Genomic DNA, 20,674 nt, shown 5'->3' with positions numbered 1-20,674 from the left:
CCACTGATTTAATCAACTGTAGGAGATAAAAGCGTCAGTGATTAGGAATGTTTACCAACTTCCTGACAGGTGATCATGTGACTGAACACATCACGAGATGATGCACTAATCACATCACTTTCATTTAAATTAGCCTCATTTTGAAGCTTTCAGCAAAACCAGATCATCTGAAGATCTAAAGGTGTCATTTTACGACCGCAGTAGCCTCCGCCGAGCTGCATCACGTGACTGGTTGTCCTAGAAACGGGCCGCAGCATCAGCAGCTGCGAAGGTCATGATGCCAGGGGCATCATGGAGGACGCAAGGGAAGTCAGGCAGGGTGGGGGTGTGCAATCACAACCTCGAGCCCTAGCGACTCGCCCTACCCCCACCCAATGAACTGCGCATGCGCACAATCCACTAACGTGAGCCGACCAACTAACCGTATAAAGGGATGCGTCCTGAATAGGAGGCCTCGCGGAGTCATGCATTTCTGCACGCAAACGATGGGAGGCGGAACGTCAGCGTGGCGTAGAGGCTTCTGAGTGGCTGGAATCAATAATAACTATTGCGTGTTACGTGCGGTCTCCCTCGCAGCCCCCCTTTGGACTGTGTTCGAGGCAGTGCTGCAAACTGTGACCGCTGCAGCCCGGGTTCCTCAGTCACGACAGGTAGGTGTGCCTTCATCTACCTGCTGGAGCGGATTTCGGACTCCCTTTATTTACAAAAGCCAGAGGAAGGACACACGACCTCCCAGTTTGACCAGTTTGTCCGACGTTAAGTAGGTGCACCATTTTATCACTTTCTTCTCTAAACGTGCTCAGACACGACGCGTTTCCTTTATTTTTGAAGGACAGGGATGTCCATGTTTCAGGACCACGGACAGCGAAGAAGCAGCCTTAGTGATTATTAACATTATTATTATTATTTTCTGCAGCTGTCAGCGGTGAAGCCTCCACCTGAAGCTGCATCCTCCTCATCCTCCCTGCATCCTGCAGATTTGAAGTCTCATAAATCTCTCGAAGATGGAAGAACAGGCAAGTGATCTCATCTTCTCACAAGCAGATCCGGCTTTCAGGCCTTTCTGTTGGTTTCAGTTTTGCTTGATTACATTTAGTGTTTCTAACTAAATCCAGTCGCCAAGCAGAGCTGTGTGGGTGGTGGGAACTGCCATTATGTCTCTGAGTCACCCTTTAGCTCACACGTGGTGTTTAAATGAGAGGTGTGTTGTTTTTTTCTCAAGATTTTCACCCCAAAAGACGCAAAACAAGCTGATTTGATCTCGTTTACTTCCAAGATCATTTAAAAAGTGAGTGCATCAGCCCAAAGGATGACATTTGTTTCATGCTGACTCCAAAAATCAGGAGTCGTTGCTGCCAGAAATGGAAACCAAGCTAATCTGTTTTAGTTAAAGCGAAGGCGAGCTTCATTTTTGTGTTTTTCCATTTGCTCTCATGCGTTTTCGACACGCACACATCAGCTCACCACATCTGTGTCTCCCATCACATCGGTCCACCGGGATGGGTGTACAGGACCTCTGGGAAATATAGGAAGTTGATGTGCAGCAAATGTGGCTAAACGGGAAAGAAAAGTATATTACGGTGTGTTTTTATAACCTAATCTCTAGAATAGCTTTAAAAACAACCGTATAAACAAGCCTATTCTCATAAATATGCAATAGCTTCACTTTCCTACCGTTTTCACGGCTAGAAGTTATTATGTGACAGAAAATAGCTCAAAATTAGAATCAAAACTCAACCTATTCAGAGAAACGTAAGCTTTTTGCTGCGGGTTATGGGTTGCTGATGTTCCTATTGGAACAGCGTGTGTTTTAGGTCTCGTGTGAATTGGAATGCTTTTGTTAGAACGTTGATGCTTTATTTATTGCAGTGAAATTCAACCGGTTTTGTAATTAGATACTAATCACTGTCTGTAATGTCCATGAAAGACAAAGCAGCTCCTTAGTATTTTAAAGTGGAGCCAAAAATACATGTTTTGAACTATATCTTGAAGCCCCGCCCACTCATCTGACCACAATTGGATAATTATTTAGTAATAAACACACGAACATGCGAGATAAAACTATGTAAATCAACATCTTGAAACCTTTTCTCATGCATGCTTTTATTTATCTATAAAATAGAGGTTGTGTTTATTTCCATGAAGGGGGCGGGACTTAAAAGCTATTCCACAGCCGACCACTAAAAGTCTTTTGGCTTCATCCATCATGTTGCTTCTGGCTTCTAATTGTGTCTAAATAGGCCAGTTTTGCACAAACATGTCCAGAAATACCCAACAAGCCTTGAACTTAACAACCTGCATGATGCTGATTTTTATCTGTTCTGCCAAAAGAGCCGAAGACACATTAGAGCTTCTACACATAATTAGCTGCGTCTCTTATGTGTCCAATAGCTGTTCTCTGTTCCGCGCCTCTTGTGTGTTTGTGAACATACTGGTGATCAATAATTCGCCGAGTCTAAGGTGAAATGGACCAGAAGGATTTAAAGCTACAATCTGGAGTGTTCGCCCATTCAGGACTTACATGGTATTTCTTTTTAGGGTTAGAATGTTGTACTGTTATATAATGCAGGCAGTAACCTAGGTTTGTTTAGCTTAGCCCGTCCCGTAGAGCCTCGTGCAATTTGAGTTGACCACCGTTAAGCATTAGCCAATAGCGTCAGACATCTGCTTACGTAAAGATGTTTGCCAGAGCGTGCGCCAGTGTTTGAGAACCTACGTAGACCCATAGGCAGATACGGTGACCTTTCTTGTGGACAAGTAAGTCTTTACTCTTAAAGGGACACTTTGCAGTTGCTTTTAGCGCTGCCTAGTGTCCGTTTTAGTTCACTGTCATAAAAACAAACCGAAACTCTCCTCTTCACTGTGCCGTCGTGTTTTTAACACCTTAAGGCTGATTTATGCTTCTCCGTCTGCGTCAGTGCGGAGACACGCAACGCCATTATCCGTCCTTGCGTAGGGCACGCAAGTACGTCCGGAGTCAAGCCCACTTTTTTAAACATCCGTCGAACGAGACGGATTACGCAAGCTTGTGATTGGTCAGGACGCCGCTGTTGTTTACAGCGGCGCCATTGCAAAGAGAGCCGAGGATAACTAGCGGCAGACACGGAGAAGCTTGAAGAATACCTCGCGAAAAAACTCCAAAAATATGAACGTTTAATTCCCCCGTGACTGGAGGAGTGAAAAGATGCGCAGCAAGCATTTTATTTGTGGACGGAAATGACAGGAAACGTGGGTTTAGAGGTGGCGAGCGCATGAAGCGGTGGGAGAATGAGAGACAAATATGTCCGTGTTAAAAGTCTCTTATATACAAAAAAACATAATATACACACACGATCTTGGACCGATACATGACAGGATACCACAGAACAGCGCTACGCCCTCTGCTGTCCTGGCGGGCAATTGCTTTGCAACACTCTCCAGGAGACGGAGAAGTAGGAGAGCAAAACGCTTCCGTCAATCCATGCGTGTCTGTCCCTTGCGGAGCTGACGGAGAAGCGTGAACCAGGCTTTAGTCTGACAGCTGGAAAGTCTCCTCAGCCCTCATTAGCTTCTACAGGAGTGACTCATCACTGAATCAAACAAATCAGCTGTTTCCGTGATCTAAAACATGCAGGGAACTTGCTGGAAGCAGACTTCAGTGGTAGCATGACGGCTAGCCACTTTAATATTGACTAACAAACTTCCTGGTGAATATTATGACTACGGACCTGAGAGGAGGAATCACGTGACCTTTCGGAAAGGCTGTAGCGTGTCTCCAATTCAGAGCACTCTGAGCGGCTAGCCGACAGGACCTAGGCCGGGAGCGACGGTGCTGCATCAATCTGCATTTTCCTGTCAACGAGGGACACCCCGTGTGACGTTAAGAGACTTCAGGGGAGCAGTCCGGATACTCTGAAGTTGCAAGTGCGATATTTTGGGGTGGAGGGGGCTGTGTGACTTTTCATTAATCTGTAAAGGGTCATTTTAGGACATAGCTGTTCATGGAAAGGATTTAAAACTATGATTAATGCACCTAGTTTCCTTTTAAATGAACAAACAGCATAATGTAAGAATAATATCTGTAAAGCAGCGTGTTGTAGCTCTGTTGGACGCTAGAGGTGCACGAGCAACGTTGATATCGCGGTGAAAACGGCTTAAGCTGCAATACATTTATCAGCCTCTAGATGGCGCTGTCAGGTATAAAATGCTTCAGACTTCAGCTTATTCAACCTGAAACACGAAATTGTTTTATTCTAAATAAGATTTTTGTTTAAACTGAACTGTTTAATGTCTACTTTATTATAATAATTATAATGTTTAGTTTTAATTTAAATATATAACAATATACCGGTAATAATGACAGGGGGGCAGGAACCATGTATAGGGCTGAAAATTGCCGGTATCTGAGGAAGGTGCAGAAGTTGTTTGATATGAGTTTGAGATCTACGTGTAGTTTAATGTAGAAAAGAAATGTAGAAAGTTTTAAACAGAAAAATGTGTTTTTGTTCAGCAAAAAGTGGATTTAAAAAAAATCTTGACCTAATTTATAGAATTGCCTCATAACAATTAAGATCTAAGGCACAGTGGCTCATTAAAATGCATTCTAATGTTATGATATTTGTATTGGCTCTGATTCATTTGTGGGTTTGTATGCAGCATCAATCTGAAAATAGACCTAAAAGAAATCAAGTAAAATTCCTGACTTTCAACAAGTTTCCGGTTTTTCTGAAACATTTATGATTCAGATTTGACTAAATAATCAAACTTTGTTGTGATTCTGAGTGCTTACTTGGACCCAGATGCTCTGATTCACACAGACTTTTATTTTGAAAGACCTTGCTGCTCGGGGGCATGGCTGCATCTCGGTGTCTGTTTGCCAGCGTCAATAAAGATACAGGCCGGAAACGACGTCAACACTCCTGATTGGGTGGAAACTAAAGAAAAGTAAACAGTTTTAGATACAAAAACAAACAAACAAGCCATCGTGGATTTTAAACGTTGAATCTAAGAAGTGACTCGCTATCAAACGTTTGTGTGCTTTAGGATTATAAAATCAGATGCTGTCTTTACAACACTGGTTGCCGTGGTAACGCGTGATCTGTTCAGCTAATCTACCGTTTGCTTCAGGAGACTAGTGATGCAGGAACACGGTGAGCGTTCAGAGCGTTACTTCTGACACACCAAACACATTTGCCTTCGATTAAAGTTTTACTTCTTCTCTTTATCAGATATCAGAGGTGCTGTTATGTGATCAGTGTTGTCTCCTGAGTCACGGTGACTCGGCGAATAAAAAAGCGAAACAGAGATGACCTCGGCCAGCGAGAGAGGAGGAGAAAACGAGGAAGATTCACATTTCTCCTTTTTCCTCTCGGACATGTCGATGAGCTTCGACAGATGACGAAGAATTTGTTTCTTTGCCCAAAATGTCACTTTGCAAACGTTTCACTCAAGTGCACGTAGCAAATAAATATAAAGCCTGATCAGATTTAGAGAAAACTAAACGTTTCTCGTCTTATAAAGTAAAAAGTGGCAAATTTAGGAACTTTGATGAATATTTCTAGTTCTTTCTTTAGAAGATTATATAATTAATCCTGCATCAGCCGGGTTAACCATAACATCAAAGCTCATCTGTTTTTTTTTAATTTAGCATCCTTCTGATGCTTACATGCAGTCTCACCAGATTTTTACTCTAATTTCTGCAAATCAAACCCAGCATACCATAAAATAATGTTTTTCTTCACAGTCAGGGAATAAATCTCCCCATCCATCCATTACAGACACACCCAGAGCTTTATCGATCGCTCTCCAAATGTCTCCTAAATCCTCGGGGAACGAACTGATGTGCAAAGAAAGGAACGAAGAATTTAATAAAAAGACAATAAAAATATGTTTAGATGGTTTTAAGCATGAATGAATTTTCCAAAGTGATGTAATTATTAACGTTTCTCTGAGGAGGTCATCAGGAGTCGCCGCTCCCAACCACAACAACAATTACCGCTCAGACATTACCCATAATGCCTCTAGAGCAGGGGTGTCAAAGATGCGGCCCGCGGGCCGGATGAGGCCCGCAAGCGGGTTAAATCTGGCCCGCGAGGTGGTTGTGAAAACTTTATTTTCATACTTTACAATGTAGAGAGAAAATACACTTATCTTTGTGAGCAAGCTTTCTCTGTAATCATTATAAATAAAACAAAGCTGCGCTCAAGGCTCACACAAGAACTTGAATCACATCCTGAAGTTGGCCGCCACTCAGGATGTGACTTCTGCTTTTGATGTGCTGGTGAAAGCTAAAAGATGTAAAGTAAAATGAGTGAAATATACTTTAAGTGCTGCATGAAACTGATCTTGCCATGTGATCTGTAAGCTCTTTGAATCACTAAGGAATTTTTATTTATTGATTGATTTTTTATTTTTTTCAAATTTTCAGGAACACTTCAGGTGTTGTACTTGTACTACACTGTCCTCAGGCTCCAGCCTTGTTTCATATTGATTGTATTAAAACAAAGAAAACAATCTGAAGTTTTTTTTTATTTACCAGTCCGGCCCACTTGGGACTAGATTTCCCTCAATGTGGCCCTGAGCTAAAATGAGTTTGACAACCCTGCTCTAGAGCAACCAGCACTGACGTGTTTTTACTATTTAACCCCAAAAAGCAACAAAAATATATACTGTTTGCATTTTTTATTCTTTTATCACACAACTTTGAATGTAATGTAAATTATTAGTAATATTCATAGATAATTTGATGTAATGAAGTTTCATTCTAACATCTTTTTAGAATTATTTTAGTTATTTTTCTAGTTACATTCAGAGCTTGTTTCATTAGTATAAAGAAACTAAAACATGTTCCACGTCCGTATGAATCCCCTGATCCAGACTCAGCACGTTGGTGCGGACTAATTCCTGCTAGCATAATGTGTTGGTGTGGGCTAACTCCTGCTAGCATAGTGTGTTGGTGCTGGCTAACTCCTGCTAGCATAATGTGTTGGTGCGGACTAACTCCTGCTAGCATTCTGATTTAACACAAGCCATGCCTCATCCTGCGCGTGCGCACACAAATAGCCATGTAGCGCTAAAACGAATGTTTCCAACATGTTCCTGGTCAGACACAGCTGAATGATTTCTCAGCCTTCATCGGGTTTTGCAGGAGCTCCTAATCCGTCATTTTAATCAAATCTGCAGAGTTCAAGCAGGAAAACACCTGAAAAGGGCAGGAGTCGGCACTCAGAATGCTAGCACTTCCATGCTAACGGTACAACAGGCTAATATTTTTTCCCCTTCTGCCTCATCTCCAGTTAGCTTGAAGTTTGTTGACATTATGTTTATGTATTCATGTATTTATTTACATTAATCCAATGCAGATTGAGTTAGCTTTCACGCTAGGTTTTTGTGCTAAACTGATTCTTGTAAATGATTGGTTCTGCTGTAGAGGCCGAGGGAAGGACTAGGATGAACGTTGGTTACGTATTGTAACCCCTAGATTCTATGAGTCTAGTCGCAGCCCTTAAGCTAGCTGCTATTGCTATTAGAAGGGTGATCTCAGCATCAGCCAGTCATGCAGAGCTTAAATGTATGCCCACCAATGGTGGTCCTGTTTCCCCAGCGGGAGCAGCCCTGTGTGGCGCTCAGCCAGCTGTATCCACAGGAGGGAGGGAGATCTTGGGAGGAGCGCAGAGCACATTTGAGTTCCTGCAGGTTGATGACCTCGCTAGGCAGAAGTCCACAATCTGAAGGCGGGGGGTGGGGGTGGGGTGGGGGGGTGGGGGTAGGACGGGTTTTCACAGCATCTGTCTGCATTCCTTCCTTCGTGGGGGTTGTTGTTGTTAGCAGCTCAAGGCTGCCTTGGCGTCAGATTTGGATAACAAGACTTTGTTTGGGTCAGGCAGAGGTACTTTCCCTCTCTGCCTTTAAGTCTGTATTAATCATTCAAGTCCTCCAGTGAAGCCAATTTAGGTTCTAATCATCCCCACACCATCCGGTGACCCTCTCCGAGGTGACATCCATTTTGTGCACTAATACCGGTAACACAGCAAGGATCCAGCTTACGATTCACCTTAAGGTAGCGCGACTCATGTTGCGAAGGACCACAGTCACCAATTCTTGTTATGTGTCTTGCCCATGTATGTCTGATCTCTGAATTGTGTGTACTGAAACTCAATTTCATTTCTCTGTATGTCTTGCACATGTGGTAGAAGTGACAATAAAATGACTTTGACTTGACTTGACTTTGACCTCGAGTAATGTCCCACTCTGTGAGGTCACCGCCCGGGCGGTGCTTTCCGTGGGTGCGGGTCGCACTCCAATCGCTCCTGTCTTCCCAAATTTCCAGAAAACCAGATATCCTCCCACTCCAATCAGAAGAAATCCAGTGATCATCAAGCCAAATATCCGCATGTCTTCGACATCCTCAGTGGACAGCTGAGAGAGACATACGATCCTCCAGACCTTCCAGGAATCGAGCGCATATCCCGCTGCGTGTGTCCCTTGAGGGCAAATGGGAGCCCCCTCCTCCGTTCTCATCGTAGAAAAGATCTTATCAATCACGTTGAATGACCAATTAATTAAATCCATTTCCAAAAAATAGGGATTTCCAGAAGAAATACAGAGAAGCGCTCTGTAGGCAGACAGGACAAAGAGCCTTGGGAAAAAAGATAAGGGAGCAAAAGCAGAAGCGTCTGTACTCTGCGAGTGCCGGAAGATTTAGGTGATCCTGTGTGATGGAACAAAACAAGGAAGGCTGTTGTTGGTTTAGCGTCCAGGAAACAGCAGAGAACGTCTCAGCTAGTAGAAGCTAACTGTTAGCATTAGCACCTCCACCTCATGGCAGAACTCCTCCAGGCTTGCGTTTTCTGTGGAGATAAAACATCAACATTGCAAGTCAGTGGTTGAGTCACATTTGCTGTTATCCAATCCGAGGTGAGATGTCCAAATATCAGGAAATAAGACTCCAAAACCTGCTCTGCTCAGCTGTGATGTCGCTCACTTCTAGTTCCTGGAAATGGTGCACTGGTGCTTTGTGCCCCCAGAGTACGACTTACAGATCATTCGTTCCTGCTAGAGACCACTAAAACGTATTGATTAAACAACCTTTAAACTACGAATCCCAGCTTTAGTTCAACCCCTGATGAAGTAATATTATTGTATTAAGTAGTGGTATTAATATTAAGACATGGTAATTGTGTTAATTTTTGTTCTCCAACATTCCCATTTATTTATTTATTTATTTATTTATTTATTTAGTCAGTTTTCTATGTTTTCATAAAGAAATTCAGCTCGTGCTTTAAGAAGACAGAATGTGGGCTTCCTGTCTGTTGATATCTTTCTACAGCTTATTCTTCCATCAAACTACTTTTTTTTTTTTAGCAAAAGCTGAATATTTCAGTGCCTGAAACGGTTTGATGCTCAGAAAAAGATGAAAAACGACAGTTCTCGTTCTTGGGATATTAAAATCCATCCCTGCTGGTTCTTCCTTCCATCCTGGATTGGTCCCGATGCGCCACCGCCCCTCGGGCTAAACCGCAGCACAGCCTATATCTCCTCCTGTTGTTGGTGTTTATATGAAGAGCGGCGGATTACCTGAGGCTCGGCTACACCTCTGCTGCCTCACAGGGCAGCAGCCGTTCCTGCCCCATCAGCAACGAGTCGCTTTAACTCCGAAACATCAGCACACACCCAGTGGCCTGATATTCACACAAATCCCTCGAGGTGAATTATTTATGAAAAGGAAAAGAATTAAAAAGATGTTCAGTAAGCGCGACCGTCATTGATCCCTGAAACAGGAGAGAGCTTGTTTTTGTGAATGCACTCAGAAAACAACTCAAATGAACCATTTGTTGGCTGAAGCTTGTTTGTTTGGAGCTGTTTCTGGAAGGACGCGGTCTGGTGGTGTTGTTGATGATTAAATAATAGCTGATTTGTTCCTGAAGCAGCAGGTTGACCCCGTCTCTCTCTCTCTTCCTGCAGAATAAACAGGTAACAGGTTATCTCCTGTTCTCGTTGGGCACGGCGGTCATCGGCTCTCTGCAGTTCGGCTACAACACAGGAGTCATCAACGCTCCGGAGCAGGTTGGTGAAAATCAGCACAAATCAGGAATGGATCGACTTCTGGTAGAAAAATATGTAATTCAAACCAAACGCCTGAAAACAAAAGTCAGCTGTGTTCTTTCCTTTTGAAATCTGAGCTGCATTTTGAAGTTTAATTTAATTTAACAATATTGGACATGCATGGATTAATAATAATAATAATACATTTTAATTCAACAGCGCCTTTCTAAACACTCAAGGACACTTTACAGACAGAGATAAAATACACAACAATAAAAGACAGAACAGCATAAAACAAACAGATTGGAGGAAAGAGAGTAATTATTGCAATGCTAGACGGAACCGGTGGGTTTTGAGTCTGGTTTTAAAGAGAGTGAGGGAGTCAATGTTACGGAGGTCAGGAGGGAGTGAGTTCCAGAGCGAATGAAGGCCCTGCTCCCCGTGGTGACCAGATGGAGAGGTGGGACAGAGAGGTGGAGGAAGGAGGAGGACCTGAGGGAACGGGTGGAGGTTGAGGGATGAAGGAGGTCCGAGAGGTACGGGGGAGCTAGGTTATGGATGGCTTTGAATGTACATAGGAGAATTTTGAATTGGATTCTGGAAGTGACCGGGAGCCAGTGGAGCTGCTGAAGAACAGGAGTGATGTGGTGGAAGGTGGGAGTTCTGGTAATGATGCGGGCTGCCGAGTTCTGGAGACGTTGGAGTTTATGGAGGGATTTGTGAGGAAGACCGAAGAGAAGAGAGTTGCAGTAGTCAACACGGGAAGTGATGAGGCTGTGGACAAGGATGGTGACCGCGTGACTCATTAGTCCAAACTGAAACACTGAAAGCTTCATTTGGTTTAAAATCATCCATTCCTCTCATCACGACTTTCAGAAACTTCGATCTTTCTTCAACGACACCTGGATGGAGCGCTACGGTGAGCCCATCAGTCCGGGGATCTGCACCATCGTCTGGAGCTTTGCTGTGTCTGTCTTCAGCGTGGGCGGCATGGTGGGCTCCTTCAGTGTGGGCGTCATGGCCGACAGGTTTGGCAGGTAGGAAGTGAAATAAATGCATCTCTTCATACATTTCATTCACATATTGAACAAAAGAACACATAAATGTTCTGTTGTTGCACATTTTATTCCGATTCCCTCCAAAAGAAGCTAACGCTAGTTAGCTCTGATCCTTCTCACTCCTCCTCAGACGACGCTCCATGTTCCTGGTGAACGTTCTGGCCGTGATCGGAGGCCTCCTCATGGGCTTCTCCACCATGTGCTCCTCCTATGAGATGGTGATCGCCGGCCGCCTGGTCATCGGCTTGTTCTGCGGTCTGTTTACGGGTCTGACTCCCATGTATGTGGGCGAGGTGTCACCCACGCCGCTACGCGGGGCGTTCGGCACGCTGCACCAGCTGGGTGTGGTGGTGGGCATCCTGATCGCTCAGGTCAGATTATCAGTAATTATCATTAAGAACCTTAAATGGTTACTCTAACAGATCTAATCTCTGCTGCTGCCTCTTCTTGGTGTTAGATCTTCGGTTTGGAGGCTCTGTTGGGCTCTGACAAGCTGTGGCCGCTGCTGCTGGCCCTCACGGTGGCTCCTGCTGTGCTGCAGTGCATACTGCTGCCTTTCTGCCCAGAGAGCCCCCGCTTCCTTCTGATCAACCTGAAGCAAGAGGAGCAGGCATGCAAAGGTAGGTCCGTCTAGAGCTTCAGCTCCTGCTGAGTGAAAAGTTCTGCAGAAGCAGAGAAACACCAGAGAGCAGATTTGGGAGGAGAGTTTAACTGTCTGGACCGGTTTTTGTGGAGGAAAATGTCCTCTTGAGGAGCGGTGAGACGTTTGTCCTGCTGGATCCTGTGTGTTGATGGTCACAGTTATTATAAATGTTTGCTTTGTTCTGTAAAGATCAAGAAAGACCGTAAATTATCTTTATTATCACCAACAAAGAGCTTTTATTTATTTATTACCTGTTGATGTTCTGGTCCACATTTCAGTCCCTATGTAATAACAACAACAAAATCCTCCACCACCACCATCATCGTTTTAAACAAAGAATTATTTAGTGTATAATATTAATACAACTACTATATTATCAGTTTTATTTTATTGTGTAATTCTACAGCAAAATAATAAAAAATCAATAGAATTGACCCTTTCCACCTTTAGATCCTCCAGCAGGGGGCACTAGACATGGTTAATGGTCTATATTTGATATAGCCCATTTCACACCCTGGTGGTGATGAGCTACAACATAGCTACAGCTGCCCTGGGGTGCACTGGCAGAAGTACAATACCCACGTCGCCCTCCTACTGGTTAAAGCGGAACCGCAACTGCTGTTAACGACCTTGCTGCAGCCTGCTGTAGCTGGTGCTAACAATGAGCTAATGCTAACGCAAGCCAACTAATACTGAAATTAATCACAAAGTAAAAACATCCACACTGTTGGACAAAAAATATTATTACTTACAAGTCAAGTAGCAACAAAGCCAGGTCACCATCAGTCCGTGATTCAGCTCCCTCAGACGCACCATGCTGATGTTCACTCTGCTTTTAGCTTTTTTCTTTAACTCCAAAGACGTCACTCAAACTTTTACTTCCAGGCTCCGCCATGATGCCAACAAAAGGATCTAAATTCTTCTTGACGCTCGGCTAACTGCTAGCCTTTTATTAGCTACCTGCACAGTGAACAGCTAACAGTCTCAAAGCAGGTCCCATGTGGAGCTGCTCAGGTTTCTGACTGAAGAACCACTGAAACCAGTTGCTTTGAGGGCAGAAGTGGTTCTTTGAGGGTTTGTGATGTTCATCTCCTTTATTTTTTGCAAAAATCTCTTTTACAGTTTTGACAAACTAGTGCTAGTTTGTTTTAAGTTTGAATTTTAAAAAGCCCTGCAGCATCTGCAGCGTTTTCCTCCGATTGCACGATTTTCACAAACATTTCTGAACCCATCCTGTCCGGATTCTCGCCGCCAGCGCTGGTTCGTCTGCGCGGCACCGAGGACGTGAGCAAAGACCTGCAGGAGATGAAGGAGGAGAGCGCCAAGATGGCGCAGGAGAAGAAGGTGACCATCGCCGAGCTGTTCCGCTCGGCGCTCTACAGGCAGCCGCTGCTCGTCGCCATCATGCTGCAGCTCTCCCAGCAGCTCTCCGGCATCAACGCCGTGAGTCCGAGTTCAAAATAAAAGCGTGATTATTTTAAAAGCTGCTGCAACAAATCATCTTTTCTTCATTTCTTATCTTCTTTCCGCGTCTCTCAGGTGTTTTATTACTCCACTGGAATCTTTGCTTCAGCAGGAGTGCAGCAGCCCATCTACGCCACCATCGGCGCCGGCATCGTCAACACCATCTTCACCGTTGTTTCTGTGAGTCACGCGGCTGCGCGCGTCTGACTTCCTGTGTGTTTGAGAGCCTCCGGCAGCGGCTCACTTCCTGTCCTCTCTCCCTTTCCTGCAGCTCTTCCTGGTTGAAAAGGCGGGGCGGAGGACTCTACACCTCCTGGGATTGGGTGGAATGGCTGTCGCCGCTCTGCTCATGACCATCTCCCTCCTGCTGGTGAGTCCGGCTAAGATCAGCAGTCGTTTTAGGATCTGCATTTAGCTTTGCCTGCAGATGAGAGGGTCAAAACCGCCGTCAGTCAGATTTGTGTCAGGTTTTAGTTTGGGTAAAAATCATTTTCTGCAGGAAAATGTTTGAAAGTTGACTTGAGTATTATTCACATTTTCTCCAGACTTTGCATAATGATTTGTTTTGAATGTAAAAAAATGCTCAATCCTAATCCCAACCCCGTCTGGTTGTCATTTCCTCCCGTGGGAGCAGACTCACATCCCAGCTATGAGCTACGTGGCGATTCTGGCCGTCATGCTCTTTGTGGCCATGTTTGAGATGGGCCCCGGGCCAATCCCGTGGTTCATCGTGGCGGAGCTCTTCTCCCAGGGGCCTCGTCCTGCGGCCATGGCGGTGGCCGGCTGCTGCAACTGGACCGCCAACTTCCTGGTTGGAATGACCTTTCCAAAACTAGCGGTAAGGGGGCGGGGCTATTGTGCTGGTTTGGGTCTTCTTCTTAAAGCATGCTGGCTCAACTTAGTTTTACTGAAATCTTTGTGCAGAAGTTTAGACTCATTCCTGATTTCTTCACTTCCTGTGGATCCGGAAATTCTTTTAATCCTTTCATTTGGATGTGTGTTGTTTTTTTCACACTCCGGTCTCTGACTGGGATTATCCAGTTTGAGCTGTAAAAGACAAAAGCAAAGTGTACGAGTAAAATTAGACGTGTTGGGCCTGTAAACGTGATCTACGGTGGCTCTGACGGGTCAGAAAGTCACTTTTAGTGCGTTTTGAAGACGATCATCACTCCGTTAGCTGATAAACACAATTTTTCTGTGTGGCGGATGTTTTTCTGTTCGGTTTCCGCACAAATCTGGTAAATGTCGTGAGTTTAGGAACCTTTTTATGCCTGAATGATGCAAAAGTCTGAGTTAAAAATCCAAATAAATAACCCGACAGTCGGAACGGAGCAGAAAGTAAAAATGGAGCCAAAGTTTAGAGGAAGCGTGAAGAAACTAGTGATGGGAATTCCGGCTTCTTTTAGAGAGCCGGTTCTTTTGGCTCCGCTCACCAAAAAGAGCCGGCTCTTTCGGCTCCCAAGTGGCTCCTCAGATTTTCTATTGCGTAGAGTACATTTATAACCAAAATAATGCAGAACTATATGTAAAATAATTTAGTAATGTAAAAAAAAAGCAATATATCAAATATTTATCATTTCTATGGATTTAATAACTGAATACTTTAAGAAATCTCCACTTTCCGACAGCTGGCGCTCATTTTCTCACCGTCTTCGTCGCACTCTCCTCCCTCTCGCTCGCCTTTTCCCTCCTCCTCATTCCCTCTCGTCTCCCTCCGCCCACATGTGCTCTGCTGTGTGTCTGTCCGAGTCTGATCCTCCCTCTTCCCCGCCCCTACTGCTCTGTGAGTGGACAGTCTGGACACACAGTTACACATGTTGACCAATCACCTGTAGCTTTCACCAAAGCAAGAGGGGAGGGGGGAGGGGAGGGGACGGCTCCCAATGACGAGCCGGCTCCCGTCGTTCACTTCAAAGAGCCGGCTCTTAGAGCCGGTTCGTTCGCGACCGACACATCACTAGAAGAAACTTTGTAAAGAAAGCATGAAAGTCGGGGAAAGGGAGTCAGACCGGTGCGTGTTTCTGGAGGATTTTAATGTTTGGTTTAATTTAATGAGTTTTCTTGCTTCATCTCACAGATTTTCCAAATATTCCCAAGTATGCACTTCCAGAATTGTCCTTTCTGATTCCCTAAAGGATGGATGATGTAGTTCCTTAATGAAAGGATGAGAGACCACGCAGTTCTGATTGAGCGGATTAGCTACTCTGTGGGATGAATCATGAGTTTCTGTGTTTGGGAGAACTTTGGGAGCATCAGGATTCTTCTCTCCTCTCTCCAGGATTTGTGCGGGCCTTGGGTGTTCCTCATCTTCTTCGCTTTCCTCATCCTCTTCTTCATCTTCACGTTCTTCAAAGTCCCCGAGACGAGGGGGAAGACGTTTGACGAGATCGCCCGCGGCTTCAGCAGCGCTCCACCTCCCTCCGCCTCCTCGGCCGAGGACCCTCCCGTCACTCCCAGCACCGCCGTGACTCTTCCAGCCTCTCCGGAGAAGGAGAAAGTCCCTCTGGTGGCGGCCGCTAAGCCAGCCGCTCCCGCTCCGCCGGCCGAAACTACACCGCTCACGGATAAACCCGTCGATACGGGAGAGAACGTAGAGCAGGTGTAGATGAGTTCCTCACAGGTGAGAGAGATTATAAAAGAAGGAAGAGTCAAAAACAAGAATTCCCAACACTTCCCTCTTTTAAAAGTCTCTGATACTCTGCACATTCCGAAGGATTCATCCAGTCACGTCTCCTGTCAGGGTGACTCACTCTTCCGAAGCCGGGTTCAGTTCACGGTCCGGCTGATCAGTTCATCACTGCAGCTTAGAAACGGGGTCGATGAGAGCCGGGATTTTAGGAATTCTTTTGCAGGAGTTTCCATTCGTTGAGTTGACGAGACATCGCGGACGATCCACGTTTTCACTAACAGGAATACAAAACTTTTAATGATTCCTTTTTTTGGAGGTGTTTTAGAATCTGCGCTCAGCTTTTTACCCGCAGCACCTGGTGCAGAAGCGTCGCCTTGGAAACGGTTAAACTCCGCCTGCCGGATTAACAGATTACTCCACCTTGAAAGTTCTAATAGTAAATCTCACTTCTAACACCGTAATCCACAAATTTACCTTCATTTACCTGGAATTCAGCATCACTTCTGGTGATGAATCAATGAATTAGTGATCTCTTCTGAGTTTCTGAGCTGACACAAATTCCTTTGTAATGGATTATTAACATTTCTCTACACATATACTAATATTTGATCAGCTTCAAAATGTCTTCGTTTCAAAAATCTACTAAGAAATCTTAGAAAAGTATTAAAATCTGGTCGAGTTTTCCGATTTTTAGTACCAGTCGTAGCTTTACACAGAGACCATAGTGATGTAACACGTAGGTTATATTTTTGGTTAAAGAGAAGATTATTATTATATTAGAAATATATTTCATGTATAGTAAAGAGTTATAAAGTAAATTCAGACGTTTTAACGCCGTGCAGATCGACCCAAAGGTGTAAAAGCCAGTCTGATGGGACCTTTTTGTGCAATTTAAGGTTTTAATGACCCGAATCAGCTTAAAACAGCTTGGATAGTTTATTCCAACTGCTTCGGCAGGTCGGAGCTGATATCTGCAGGTCTGCTGAGTGATGTCAGAGCTCGCTTCTGACCAAGCTGTGAGCAAACCAGATAAAAGTTGTATAAAACGTGCAATCAGAGCGGGATCTGCAGCCATGACGGGGGGAGGCGGCTAAACGTCCAGCAGCGAACACAGCAGGGTTGTTGTAAATAATCAGTTTGGTTTAGTGGTTTTATTCAGAGAGGGGTTTGAATAAAAAGACCAATTCAGGTATTAACTCTGAACCCTTCTCTAGTGTTTATTTATTTATTTATTTTTTTTACAGTGTGGGGACTTGACCTTTACTTTTAAGCATAAATGAAACCTTCAGGTCTTTGTTTTTGTCAGAAAGCTGCAAATCAGCTCAAAACTTCCTTTTTTATTCTTTCAGACAAAATTTATTATACAGGAAAAACATTTAAATGCTTTAAATTCAGCTTCTAATGTTAAAAAGTATTTATTAAGAGAATAGAATAAAATTATTGTATGAAGATAGAAAAGTATGAATTATTTAGAATTTTATTTTCTACAGATCTGGTTTATTCTATTTTTTTTTTATTCATTTGATGTGTTTCAACCTGCTATAAATGATTTATAAAAACATGCCAAAAAAATCATAATTATAACAAGAAAATAAAATGATGAAATTTGACCTATAAGAAAATAATTTATAGCTTCTCCCTTATTGGATTTGTTTACTCTTATTAATAAAGTCCAAATTCACTCAGCATATCAGTTTTATTATTCTGGGGTTGCATTCTAAATACAAGTACTTCAATAAATATGATTAAATTTATAAATATGTTCCAACCTGAGGGTTCTCCGTCTCTCCTGTCTGATTTTCAGCTTTACTCGATGCTGCCAGCGCAGTTACTAACGTATATGTGTGTGTGTGTGTGTGTGTGTGTGTGTGTGTGTGTGTGTGTGTGTGTGTGTGTGTGTGTGTGTGTGTGTGTGACACAGATTATATTTTCTCTAAGCTGTAGTGAGGATCGCTGTAGATAAAGCTGCCCACAAAGCGCACATTTATTCATTCCTCTACACTGTAAAAAAGGAAAAAGTTGAATATACTTAACCAGGTTATGTCAACTGGCTCCACTAAGTTTAGCTGTTTAATTATGAAAAGTAATAAATATTAGTTTTTGAAGGGCAGATTCACTGAGAAACTGAGGGAAGATGTCCAAATGTCAGGAAATAAAACTCCAACTCCTGCGCTCTTCCGCCACTTTCTTCTCCGGCTGAATTCTGTCCTCAGACAGGCGCACCGGAGCTTTTCCCCACAGAACAACTTACAAGGCATTCATTCCTGCTAGAGACCACTGCAAGTGTATTAAAAGTGTGAGCCTCTGACGTGTGTTCCCGTGTTTGTGGATGATGGTGTTGTGTTTGTACTCAGGGAGGTTTGCCCCCTCTTTGATCATGTTTGACGTTGTTGTATTCGTCGATCGGCTGCTTCTGTCTGTGGTTTCTCACGCGCTGCTCCTTGTTGTTTTGCACTAGTTCCTGTGTCACCTATGCATTTCTGCAACACACCTGTCAGAAATGCCTTTTTTGTGATCTCACAAAGCCAGATACCTCTGAGAAAGGTGCTTGTTGTTGGTTTAAGAAGGTCATGAAAGAACATTTAGATTTGATGTGGTTAGAGATGTTTGAAAGGATCCTTAAAGACAAAGAGTTTTTGGTTTCTTCCTGATAATAAAGCCAAATCTATCATTTCCTGAACTTGGTAAAACTGCCTCGTTGCTAGAGATTCAAGGATAGCTGAATTTTCCCTATCCAGCGTTCCTTCTGGTTATGTTGAGATTACGTTTGTTAATCCAGAATTGAGGAAAAGCATCTAGAAGATCCTGGAAGTAAAAAATAATTCACTTGTAAAAATGTCACTTTGGAAAGCATTCTAGTGATGTGTTTGTTTTTCTTTTGATGCACACTTCCATTTTATTTCTCTTTAAATAATCATTTAACCACAAAGCATGTTGTTTGTTTTTAGGTCACTGCACTCTAAAAGTAAACTGTTGAATTTACTCAAATAAGTTGTGTTAACTTGTCCCACTAAACCTAGTAGCTAAAATGTAAAGACTAATGTACATTTACTTTAAACATGAAAACACGTATCAGCGTTTTATTACTCTTATGAACTAAATTTAACATTTCATTTTTAGAGTGTAGATTCAACCCCGTTTCTGTCAGGATTGAGTTTTGACAGCGAAAAATTAGCAGTTTTTTTTTATCCTAAAATAAATGTGTTCCTTCATTTTTAAAAGGTGTCATTATGATTGGTTAGAAAGTCACAGACGCTTATTAAAACTGTATTTTATTGGTTCTGTGGTACTGGATATTTGCATATTTCACAGCAAATGTCCAAACTACCGTGTGTTCAATGAGTGGCTCCGAGTTGATTCTTACAGATTTGATTGTAACTCAGCAGAATCCTTGCTGCGATCTTAATTCTGTGTGTTTCTGGCCCTGACTACTGTGTTTTTGTGTAAATATTCATGTAATGTGAGTTTTTGGTGGCTTTCTGTGCTTCCAGTGTGTTTGGACCGTTATTTGGTGTCTGATTTGATATGAGATGTTTCAGGAATCACTCCTTTCTTCAGCGGCTCCTAAACTCAACCCAAACAGCAACTTCAGGATTTTAACATGAATCCATCCACGTGGAGAGCTGCACAGTTTATTCGTTTTAAATACTTGATGCACAGAAAGAACAGCGACAGGAGTAATACTCGACACATTAAAGCCAACATCTGGCGGCTCGGTGATCGTGCAGCAGGTGATTTAGTGCGAATATTTAAGCTTTTAAACATTCCTGTCACCAGTGAAGCAGTCCAGCTGGTTTCTTTGTCCCGTCTTACTAGAAATGTAAAGTTGTTCAATAAAAATGGGATTAAAAGTTTTGGGATTGTGTTTTTCTTTCTCCCACATTCATACAAAACTAGGATCATCATCAGTGACGTTAATCAGAAAGACATTTTTGATGAGAAAAGTGTTTTCTAAGCCAGCAGAGTAATGAAATGAAAGTAGGTCCTCAAGTCTATGCCTATGGCTGCATAACTAAAGGGATGAGCCAGGATTACCCAAGGTCTAATATTATCGGTCTTCCATTGTTGCTGGCCTTTATTGGTGTAAAAATGTAAAATGGGAAAGGTTTGTTATAGGTTTTACTCTTAATAAGCCAACAATTACAGCCCATGGGAGGATGATATGGAAGCTACCAATGAACAAAAGCATTCCAAGTTCTCGGACCTGGTGAAGAGTTGTAAGGAAGGTGGCTGCAAAGCCATTCAAGGTCTTGGTTGGGTCCTCAACGATTTGCCTGCTCCGTGACATGGGATGTCCTGGAGCAGGATCTTGGAAAGCCATCATACAGCTGGCAGAAGAGGCTGAGAAGACGACGTTTGGCTCAGTGCGGTGTCCAGGGGCCTCGTTTATCAAGCTTGCTTACGCACAAAACTGGGTCGGAAAACTGCGTCAGCAACTTTCCACGCAAACTTTGGGATTTATGACAGAAAAGTTAGCGGGAAAATGTGCACAACTTTAAGTTGACTAAGGATCTGGCTTACGCACATGTTGGACATGGAGAGCACCTGCAGTGCTGCTGCTGAGAAGGATAAAATTATGAAATCCTGCAACATTATCACTTGTACCGCTTCGTTTTCACACAGAACAAGACCCCACACATGCGCGCACACTCACACACACAGCCTGAAGCACAGAATACGGAATGCAGAATATCAGCAGGGGGACAGATTGAGACAGAACATCATGCGTCTGTGACAGTGTGTGTCCTGTCATTGTGACCCGATTGATTGTGTGCCCTGCCTACTTGGACAGGGGAGATCTCTGTTTGGCTGACCGGTTAGCGCATGTGGCTTTCACCTGGGAGTCTGGGGATCTAA

At 43.5% G+C, this 20,674-nt stretch overlaps 1 protein-coding gene across 2 annotated transcripts; it reads left to right on the top strand.

The window, feature by feature from the left end:
• Positions 1-90: 90 nt before the first annotated feature.
• On the top strand, positions 91-19,672 carry LOC107394836 (solute carrier family 2, facilitated glucose transporter member 1). Of its 2 annotated transcripts, none has more exons than XM_015973991.3 (11): positions 91-650; positions 917-1,016; positions 9,943-10,044; positions 10,900-11,060; positions 11,212-11,452; positions 11,539-11,701; positions 12,980-13,167; positions 13,264-13,368; positions 13,460-13,558; positions 13,823-14,026; positions 15,467-19,672. In XM_015973991.3, the coding sequence occupies exons 2-11, from the start codon at positions 1,005-1,007 to the stop codon at positions 15,791-15,793; spliced, it is 1,602 nt and encodes a 533-aa protein (XP_015829477.1). In that variant the 5' UTR covers positions 91-650; positions 917-1,004; the 3' UTR covers positions 15,794-19,672. The 2 variants fall into 2 exon arrangements, with proteins under 2 accessions (XP_015829477.1, XP_015829476.1); XM_015973990.3 differs by having other exon boundaries at positions 91-760.
• The last annotated feature ends 1,002 nt before the right edge of the window (positions 19,673-20,674 follow it).

Source organism: Nothobranchius furzeri, chromosome 19, assembly GCF_043380555.1.
Source record: "Nothobranchius furzeri strain GRZ-AD chromosome 19, NfurGRZ-RIMD1, whole genome shotgun sequence".
NCBI lineage: Eukaryota > Metazoa > Chordata > Actinopteri > Cyprinodontiformes > Nothobranchiidae > Nothobranchius > Nothobranchius furzeri.
The sequence above is the reverse complement of the archived record's forward strand: the minus strand, read 5'-3'. Positions and strand labels throughout refer to the sequence as shown.

Bases quoted from the DNA above. Each gene is read 5' to 3' on its own strand.
- LOC107394836 (XM_015973991.3), top strand. The intron at 11,061-11,211 runs GTAGGAAGTGAA...ACTCCTCCTCAG, and splicing joins ATGGCCGACAGGTTTGGCAG to ACGACGCTCCATGTTCCTGG. The intron at 11,453-11,538 runs GTCAGATTATCA...TCTTGGTGTTAG, and splicing joins TGGGCATCCTGATCGCTCAG to ATCTTCGGTTTGGAGGCTCT.